The following is a 10576-nucleotide window of genomic DNA, read 5'->3' on the forward strand; positions in this document are numbered from 1 at the left end:
TGCGCTCATTTTTGATTGTTGTTTTTAGTCTTTGATTTATTGCTCCAGTTTGTAGTTTTACTTACCTTGACTTTTTTCTTTTTTATTTTGTACGCTTTCCAAAAAATCCTCGGCCGAATTCCTCGGCCTAAAATAATCGAAAAATTCCCTGTCACAGCGACTAAGCTCAAATTTTTTTTTACACTTATAGTTTTGACCCTCGGATTAAACAAATTTTTGATTTTAACCGTTTTTCTAACTTTTTGAATGTTCTCGAAAACTACCCTGCCATATTTGAGATTTGGTTCAATTCAAAGAACGGGCTGTGGGAAACTCATTTGCTCATGCAATTACTCCCAAATTTTCTGACACCAAAAGTTATGGCCCTCGGGAAATTGTTTTTTGGCGGTTTTTTATAAGTTTATGAAATCTTTCTAGAACTACTCTTCAAATCTGAGATTTTGAGCTTATTAAAAAATACATTTTGAGTGAAACCTTTCTGAATAAGCTGCTACGCCGTATTTTCCTCACAAAAAGCTATGATTATCGGAGATGTCAAAATGTTGATTGGTTGACCATTTTGTAGACTTTTCTCGCGAACTATCCTCCCAAATCTGATATCATAGGTTTAATTGCAACAACATGTTGTTAAATGATTACCTTGATAACTGGTAATGCCCAGTTTGCTTAAGAAAAATTTTGTAGCTTTCAAATAAGTCGAAGTTTTGAAAGTTTGACAGGTTTTGAAATTTTTCGAGTTTACGCAAAAACTACCATGATAATTCTCAGGTTGTGTTCAATCGAGAAGCCCAGTTTTGGAAATTTTTCTGCTAAAAAGACCTCAACTTTCACTATGCAGAAAAAAGCATGGATTTTGGAAACGGTTTTGACCATTTTTTAGAATGTTTTGATTTTTCTTAAGATTCACACAATTGAATCTGAGATGAATGTTGTGGTGAACTTTCTGAAATGAAAACTGAAAGAACCGGTTGCAAAAATATTTTTGTAAGATAATTGTTCTTTTTTTGGTGAAAACAATAATCTCAAAAATGTTTTACTCTTCTCACTATTTTAGTTGAAAAAAAAAACCAATGTTTTAGGCAAAATCCAATTTTTGAAATCACGTTTTTTGTGCCGCATCAGTATGGCAACTTCATTCAATCTCGAAAACATACCTCCAGCTTTAGCTGGGCTCCTAGAAAGACTTTTTTTTATTTATTGATGCTGAATAGACTCTCTTATTTAACTTTGAGATTTTTGTGAAAATAACCCCCCCCCCCCACACGCCATATGAAGTAAAAAGTCATAGATGTCGCTCGCTCCTAGTAACAAATAAATTATGGCAAATAGCCTGCTTCAACTAATTTGGAACGAGTTCTAAGACGGGTTAAATCTCCGCTAACGCGTTATAGGCGCGAAATATACCGCTCATGAATTTACAAAAAATAATCACAGGTGAATATTTATTTCAAATTTAAGCTCAAGACAACAATACTTTTTAAATGATATTTAAAAAAACTTGTCAAAAAAGGCTAGTTAAGAAGTCGATTTTTGTCTGAAGAAAAAAAAACCATTCCGAGCACAAATATTCCGTTAATTTCTTCACAATTTTACTGGATTTTGTACAGTTTGCCCCCCCCCCCCTCAGAGATTCGACCCCCTGCCGACCCGAAGGGTCCCCTTTGTACTATTTTGAATATTTGATATTGAAGGACCCTAAAATTAGTACTTGATGGTGATGGACCCTAAAATTTTTCTAACGGCGCCTTTGGCACCAATATATACTAATTTTAACGTGGGAGCGCGCGCCAAAATACGCGATTTTTTGGTCAAATTTTTCCAAAAAGTGCCTAAAAGCGCTTTTGTCAACAATTTGCTTCCGGCGCAGAAAATTTGGTCGAACTGGGTTCTTTATAGGGAGAGCTCAGAAAAAATTTTTTGACGACCTAAAAAAAATGTCGACAAAATTTCCGCACTCCCTCGAGAAAATCTTAGATCCGCTACTGCCCATATATATGGTGAAAAGACTTTGACAGGTCGGTTTATTAAATTACAAAATTAAACAATGGAACAATTTTCTCCAAAAAAAACAAATTTTGTTTTCAAAGAATTGCAAAATCGCAATTCCTTCTGAGTACCTTCGCCATCAAAAAACTTGTATCAAAAAATCAAAAGATTAGGTTCGAATCAGAAGGTTATGCAAGAAAAATAATAAGCACGGAATGATCAGTTGCTATCCCTAATAGTACAGAAATCTCCGACCAAATTTAAATCTACAAAAAAACTCTACTGTTTGGATTTTTTTTTGCAATTTTTAATCAATATTTTATTTGAAAACTTCTCTGTTCAATTGGTTCAAATCAGTGTTCTAGAAGAAAGAAGAGGAGTTTTGATCATGCATCAAAAACTATTAGTAAACTGAAATTCAGGCTTTTTCGGGTTAACAATTTGCTTAAAGGAATCACTTGAATCACTTGTATCCTGACTCACAACGGATTCAAACTTCTTTGCGATCCCGGCCAACTTAGCCCGGAAGCAACAAATGTGCCTGGGACGGCAGAATTACTGAGATATAATCTGTATTTATTTGATAATTATAGATATAATTATTTGTCTGCTTACCTGTTACCGGCTTATTTTTCACATCTTGGACCTGTTTTTTTTTGCTGCGCTCATTTTTGATTGTTGTTTTTAGTCTTTGATTTATTACTCCAGTTTGTAGTTTTACTTACCTTGCCTTTTTTTCTTTTTTATTTTGTACGCTTTCCAAAAAATCCTCGGCCGAATTCCTCGGCCTAAAATAATCGAAAAATTCCCTATCACAGCGACTAAGCTCAAATTTTTTTTTACACTTATAGTTTTGACCCTCGGATTAAACAAATTTTTGATTTTAACCGTTTTTCTAACTTTTTGAATGTTCTCGAAAACTACACTGCCATATTTGAGATTTGGTTCAATTCAAAGAACGGGCTGTGGGAAACTCATTTGCTCATGCAATTACTCCCAAATTTTCTGACACCAAAAGTTATGGCCCTCGGGAAATTGTTTTTTGGCGGTTTTTTATAAGTTTATGAAATCTTTCTAGAACTACTCTTCAAATCTGAGATTTTGAGCTTATTAAAAATTACATTTTGAGTGAAACCTTCTGAATGAACTGCTACGCCGTATTTTCCTCACAAAAAGCTATGATTATCGGAGATGTCAAAATGTTGATTGGTTGACCATTTTGTAGACTTTTCTCGCGAACTATCCTCCCAAATCTGATATCATAGGTTTAATTGCAACAACATGTTGTTAAATGATTACCTTGATAACTGGTAATGCCCAGTTTGCCTAAGAAAAATTTTGTAGCTTTCAAATAAGTCGAGGTTTTAAAAGTTTGACAGGTTTTCAAATTTTTCGACTTTACGCGAAAACTACCATGCTAATTCTTAGGTTGTGTTCAATCGAGAAGCCCAGTTTTGGAAATTTTTCTGCTAAAGCGACCTCAACTTTCTCTATGCAGAAAAAAGCATGGATTTTGGAAACGGTTTTGACCATTTTTTAGAATGTTTTGATTTTTCTTAAGATTCACACAATTGAATCTGAGATGAATAATGTGGTGAACTTTCTGAAATGAAAACTGAAAGAACCGGTTGCGATAATATTTTTGTAAGATAATTGTTCTTCTTTTGTTGAAAACAATAATCTCAAAAATGTTTTACTCTTCTCACTATTTTAGTTGAAAAAAAAACCAATGTTTTAGGCAAAATCCAATTTTTGAAATCACGTTTTTTGTGCCGCATCAGTATGGCAACTTCATTCAATCTCAAAAATATACCTCCAGCTTTAGCTGGGCCCCTAGAAAGACTTTTTTTAAATATATTGATGCTGAATAGACTCTCTTATACAGACTTTTGGAAGTTTAAGAAGAATTTTGATTAATTGTGTAAGATAATTTTTCATAAAACTTCTTATCAATTATTTTGGTAGGTAGCGTTTTTCTTGATTAATTGATAAAAAAAAACAGAAAGGCTTATTTTTGTGTTAAAACTTTGAATGAAAAAATTGGTAAAACAATTGCACCATATTATTTTAGGTGAAATTTTAAGCAACTTTGTTCTCTTCAAAGTTTGTCTAATCTCAATCTAATTTAAGCAAGCGTTTGAATTTTCAAACTCTGTTTGTTTTGTTCAAATAAATTAAGTCAGAACTAAGTTTTACTGGATTTTGTACAGTTTGCCGTTGTGATAACTAATTGAGCTTGGAAATAAAACAAAGAAGGCTGCTCGCATCAGGGCAACGCCCTGAATGATTTGAGAGCCTCTTAAGGTCTATGAAGCAGTAATAACATGAAAAAAAGAAATGTAATCAAATAAAACGAAAACTTTTTTAGCTTTGAGATTTTTGTGAAAATAACCCCCCCCCCCACACGCCATATGAAGTAAAAAGTCATAGATGTCGCTCGCTCCTAGTAACAAATAAATTATGGCAAATAGCCTGCTTCAACTAATTTGGAACGAGTTCTAAGACGGGTTAAATCTCCGCTTACGCGTTATAGGCGCGAAATATACCGCTCATGAATTTACAAAAAATAATCACAGGTGAATATTTATTTCAAATTTAAGCTCAAGACAACAATACTTTTTAAATGATATTTAAAAAAACTTGTCAAAAAATCAAAAGATTAGGTTCGAATCAGAAGGTTATGCAAGAAAAATAATAAGCACGGAATGATCAGTTGCTATCCCTAATAGTACAGAAATCTCCAACCAAATTTAAATCTACAAAAAAACTCTACTGTTTGGATTTTTTTTTGCAATTTTTAATCAATATTTTATTTGAAAACTTCTCTGTTCAATTAGTTCAAATCAGTGTTCTAGAAGAAAGAAGAGGAGTTTTGATCATGCATCAAAAACTATTATCAAACTGAAATTTAGGCTTTTTCGGGTTAACAATTTGTTTAAAGGAATCACTTGAATCACTTGTATCCTGGCTCACAACGGATTCAAACTTCTTTGCGATCCCGGCCTACTTAGCCCGGAAGCAACAAATGTGCCTGGGGCGGCAGAATTACTGAGATATAATCTGTATTAATTTGATAATTATAGATATAATTATTTGTCTGCTTACCTGTTACCGGCTTATTTTTCACATCTTGGACCTGTTTTTTTTTGCTGCGCTCATTTTTGATTGTTGTTTTTAGTCTTTGATTTATTCCTCCAGTTTGTAGTTTTACTTACCTTGACTTCTTTTTTTCTTTTTTATTTTGTACGCTTTACAAAAAATCTTCGGCCGAATTCCTCGGCCTAAAATAATCGAAAAACTCCCTGTCACAGCGACTAAGCTCGAATTTTTTTTTACACATATATTTTTGACCCTCGGATTAAACAAATTTTTGATTTTAACCGTTTTTCTAACTTTTTGAATGTTCTCGAAAACTACCCTGCCATATTTGAGATTTGGTTCAATTCAAAGAACAGGTTGTGGGAAACTCATTTGCTCATGCAATTACTCCCAAATTTTCTGACACCAAAAATTATGGCCCTCGGGAAATTATTTTTTGCCGGTTTTTTTATAAGTTTATGAAATCTTTCTAGAACTACTCTTCAAATCTGAGATTTTGAGCTTATTAAAAATTACATTTTGATTGAAACCTTTCTGAATAAGCTGATACGCCGTATTTTCCTCACAAAAAGCTATGATTATCGGAGATGTCAAAATGTTGATTGGTTGACCAATTTGTAGACTTTTCTCGCGAACTATCCTCCCAAATCTGATATCATAGGTTTAATTGCAACAACATGTTGTTAAATGATTACCTTGATAACTGGTAATGCCCAGTTTGCTTAAGAAAAATTTTGTAGCTTTCAAATAAGTCGAAGTTTTGAAAGTTTGACAGGTTTTGAAATTTTTCGACTTTACGCGAAAACTACCATGCTAATTCTTAGGTTGTGTTCAATCGAGAAGCCCAGTTTTGGAAATTTTTCTGCTAAAGCGACCTCAACTTTCTCTATGCAGAAAAAAGCATGGATTTTGGAAACGGTTTTGACCATTTTTTAGAATGTTTTGATTTTTCTTAAGATTCACACAATTGAACCTGAGATGAATGTTGTGGTGAACTTTCTGAAATGAAAACTGAAAGAGCCGGTTGCGCTAATATTTTTGTAAGATAATTGTTCTTCTTTTGTTGAAAACAATAATCTCAAAAATGTTTTACTCTTCTCACTATTTTAGTTGAAAAAAAAACCAATGTTTTAGGCAAAATCCAATTTTTGAAATCACGTTTTTTGTGCCGCATCAGTATGGCAACTTCATTCAATCTCGAAAATATACCTCCAGCTTTAGCTGGGCCCCTAGAAAGACTTTTTTTTTAATATATTGATGCTGAATAGACTCTCTTATACAGACTTTTGGAAGTTTAAGAAGAATTTTGATTAATTGTGTAAGATAATTTTTCATAAAACTTCTTATCAATTATTTTGGTAGGTAGCGTTTTTCTTGATTAATTGAAAAAAAAAACAGAAAGGCTTATTTTTGGGTTAAAACTTTGAAGGAAAAAATCGGGAAAATAATTGCACCATATTATTTTAGGTGAAATTTTAAGAAACTTCGTTCTCTTCAAAGTTTGTCTAATCTCAATCTAATTTAAGCAAGCGTTTGAATTTTCAAACTCTGTTTGTTTTGACCGAATAAACTAAGTCAGAACTAAGTTTTACTGGATTTTGTACAGTTTGCTGTTGCGATAGCTAATTGAGCTTGGAAATAAAACAAAGAAGACTGCTCGCATCAGGGCAACGCCCTGCATGATTTGAGAGCCTCTTAAGGTCTATGAAGCAGTAATAACATGAAAAAAAGAAATGTAATCAAATAAAACAAAAACTTTTTTTAACTTTGAGATTTTTGTGAAAATAACCCCCCCCCCCCCCACACACGCCATATGAAGTAAAAAGTCATAGATGTCGCTCGCTCCTAGTAACAAATAAATTATGGCAAATAGCCTGCTTCAACTAATTTGGAACGAGTTCTAAGACGGGTTAAATCTCCGCCAACGCGTTATAGGCCCGAAATATACCGCTCATAACTTTACAAAAAATAATCACGGGTGAATATTTACTTCAAATTTAAGCTCAAGACAACAATACTTTTTGAATGGTATTTAAAAAAACTTGTCAAAAAAGGCTAGTTAAGAAGTCGATTTTTGTCTGAAGAAAAAAAAACCATTCCGAGCACAAATATTCCGTTAATTTCTTCACAATTGTCGAAACAAAAATCCAAATAAGGTCTTTTATCCTTCGAGTTTTTTGTTTCAAAAGCATATCTCTAAATGCACTCGGTAAAACTAGACTAATTTGCTAATCAGATCAAGTTAAGGAATATCAGAGTATAGTTGATCTCTCAGTAACATTGCCTCTTCAAGTATTCCTCTGGATCTTTTAGGACAAAGGATGTAAGAGTAGTACTAAAATTGATATTAAAGACTAGGGAGTTGAACGAACTTACTATCCAAAATAAATAAATAGATTAACACACAATCTACTTTATCTGAAATCACTCTTTGAGATAGTAATCCGAAATCATCTCATGCAAAGTTTCTCCTCAAGAAAAACAAAAATGTATTAGGATTGGGCAGGGTTTTTTTCTCAGGCAAAAAATTAAAAATTGAGATTCCGTAAAGAATTTACCAAACAAAACCTGGTGAATGAAGTTCAAATCGAGCTACTCAGAAAAGTAATCTACTCTGAATTTAAACTTCACTTTAATCCGTAAATCATTCAACTTTTAAAAAAAAGTAACAAAAATAGCCAACTGACAGTTGAAAAAAAGTAATGAACGCAAGTATGCATAATAAACACTTACTTTGCTTAAAAAAATCAACTTTCGAAATTTAAAGAAAAAAAGTAGATGCCCTTTAAGCTCTTTGAAGTTCTAGAACAATTTACGGTTGGCGCCTTTGTTGATAACATTAACTTGAAAAAACTGGATCAACAAGCAAAGTTTTTATTCCGCCGGAAATCTAGAAATTAAACTTTCCAAACTAGAAATCGTTCACGTTTTTTGCGCCATTTCCTCTTTCGTACTTAAAGAGTGCTATTTACGTCACTTTCAGCAGATGAATTTCAATTGAATTCAAAAAGTGCAGATATACCTAAGTGCATTCATAAATGCATCAATATAAATGAATGCACATCAGTAGTTATTAGAGCATTTTAAGACTTTTCCTGATAAAAAAATCATCAAGACCTCTATAAGAATCTTCACAATGTTTCTTACTCTGTAAAATCTTCAGACATAATAGGAGTGTTTTCTATAATAAGTTATCATAATAAACTTAAAAGGAAAGGTGTTTTAATTGCCGTTTTTTTTGCAAAAATTGCCGTAGTGTAAAATTAATAAAAAGGTTTTAATATGATATCGCTCTAGACCCATCATATGAGGTTCCTTTTTTGCATGAAAAAACCAAACAGGGGTACTGGACACCAAATTAGAAGTGAAGAATGTCTATATAATTTTTTTCGCGTTTGAACCTTTCATTTTTTAAAACCTGAAAACAAAAAAGTCCACTTGGCATACAGTATAAACGGATTTTTCTCAAACTTTCTCAATCAAGGTTCAGCTTTGCTTCCAGCACGTAAAGAGTTAGTTTGTCGGACTGTAATTTGCTTTGTTATTCAACCTCCTAGATGGTTTTGGTAGTTAGATAATCGTTAAAGGGTCTTTAGGAGCGAGCGCGAAAACAAATATCCTCATACCTGTTGGACGCCTTCATTTCGCTGTCAATTCCCTCATCATTAGTATCGTCGTCTCCATCGTCATGCCCTAGTGTCGCAGATTGCTTCGAAATTTTCATGCTTCCATTCTCAGAAGCCTGTTCCGCTAGAGAAACTGAATCGATGATAGTTGACGACTGCTTTTTCGGATGACTTCTCAATAGCAAAGCCGCCAATCTTTTGTCACTTGAAACTTCGTCGTCGTCGTTTTCAGTTTTCCGTTGCATTCGTTTTCTTATCGAGCTCATTCGTTTTTTAGCAGCTGCAACTGTCGATATTTTAAAAACAGGTTTTTTATATTCTTGATTTTCGTTTAGAAACTCTTCTAAAATAGCCTTTTTGTTTCGTTCGGCTGTTGGCTCGGTCGGCTTGCTGATGAGAAATGGGGTCAACATGTGTTTGACCACTTCCACTAGGGTCAGTCGCATGCCTCCCTTCCATTCACTCTCAAGCAGTTTTTGCACACAGGGTTTGGCAATGAACTCTTTCAGGTCAACAAACGAGGCTGCAAACATTTTATAACCTTTTTACCAGGTATGAATTTTGAAACCTCTTGAGTTTTGAAGAAGCTTAGGAATTAAGGATTTAATATTGCGATTAATAAAACATTTCAAAAAGACCTTTTAGCTGATAATAACGGTACGTCTCACTTTTTTAATGTCTAAATACTATTAATCCATTGACCCAATTAAATCTACAAAATGAAGCAATGTATTAGTTTGTTACAATTCAATGGAAAGTTTTTCATATACTATTGAAGTATATGAATATACATAAACTTAGTAACAATTGACGGATTAGTTGACGAAATCGGGAACTATGAATGGAAAAAAACTGGATACGAACCTACGTCGACGATAGACTTGAAATCGGTAACTCTGCTTACTTCGCACAATAATTTCTCAGTGACTGACTGACTTGTTTTCCAATAGCAGTCAATAAGGCTCAAACTCAGTGTCTAAAAAATAAATTTTTGCCAAACAAAGAAAAAGTAAACCAATTAATGTATTAATTTTAAATTACCCTGAAGACATTTGAGTTCTCTTGCATTTCTGCTCGAGCTGAAACTTCGTTTTGAGGGAACATCGAAACCAACTCTTGGCACATTTAAAGCAGATTAGCCCTAGAAACAATCAAAATGTAAAACCTAAAGTAGTGCCAATCCTGAAAAACGAAATCAATTTCAAACATCAACTTAATTTTTTTTAATAATTGTTTTTTTTCTGTATGATTAAAATATCTGAACAAAAAAACAGAACTGAAGCATAATTGACAGAAATGGTAAAAAACCAATTGGAAAACAGTTTTTTTTGTAGAAAAATAATTAGAAAAACGAAAAAGTATATAAGTAAAAACTTAGAGCACTTTGAGCAGATGTTAATTGTCATGCAATTGAATTTAACAAAAATTTAAAAAATGAATGTGAATATACTTAGCTGATGACGAATCAGCAAGAGATTAAAACATATGATAAATGAAGAAGAATTCAAAGATTCAAAACTTACCTAAAATCACCGGATGGTGTGATTTTGTCCAGAAAAACGAAGCGAGACTAATTTTATTAGTCAGCACCGCATACAAACACAGCTGAGCATAGGGATCCTCGAAGCACACAATTCGTCTTCTGGCTCCGGCCTGTTGTTGTTTCAAGGCCAGTTGTTTCGGTCGCAATCTAATACATGTGATGTTCTGCACCAGATGATAGATGTCTTTCAGTTTGTCAGTTGGGCCGTTTGCCTAACTTGGCCGCCATGTACTTCTGCAGGGGAGGGAAGGATTCCAGTCCGTGCTCGTAAAGGTGGCCGAGTGCGTGAGCGCTGAGGTAGTGTTTAATGTCGAACCCGTAC

The 10576-nt window shown here is 33.5% G+C and overlaps 2 protein-coding genes across 4 annotated transcripts in view; one reads left to right on the forward strand and one right to left on the reverse strand.

The window, feature by feature from the left end:
- LOC134839028 (transient receptor potential cation channel subfamily M member 1-like) overlaps positions 1 to 10433 on the reverse strand; it is a 50603-nt gene extending 40170 nt beyond the window's left edge. For both annotated transcript variants that reach the window (XM_063854424.1, XM_063854423.1), the window contains exons 1-4: positions 10235 to 10433; positions 9753 to 9852; positions 9576 to 9687; positions 8712 to 9234 (exon numbers count right to left, since the gene is read on the reverse strand). In XM_063854424.1, the coding sequence (XP_063710494.1) occupies positions 8712 to 9234; positions 9576 to 9687; positions 9753 to 9836 (719 nt within the window). In that variant the 5' untranslated portion in view covers positions 9837 to 9852; positions 10235 to 10433. The remainder of the gene's footprint in view (positions 1 to 8711; positions 9235 to 9575; positions 9688 to 9752; positions 9853 to 10234) is intronic.
- The window catches only part of LOC134840748 (COP9 signalosome complex subunit 2-like), a 545309-nt gene that overhangs the window by 264819 nt on the left and 269914 nt on the right, over positions 1 to 10576 (forward strand). The window lies entirely within an intron of this gene.

The sequence above is a fragment of the Symsagittifera roscoffensis genome, chromosome 2 (genome assembly GCF_963678635.1).
Source record: "Symsagittifera roscoffensis chromosome 2, txSymRosc1.1, whole genome shotgun sequence".
Taxonomy (NCBI): domain Eukaryota; kingdom Metazoa; phylum Xenacoelomorpha; order Acoela; family Convolutidae; genus Symsagittifera; species Symsagittifera roscoffensis.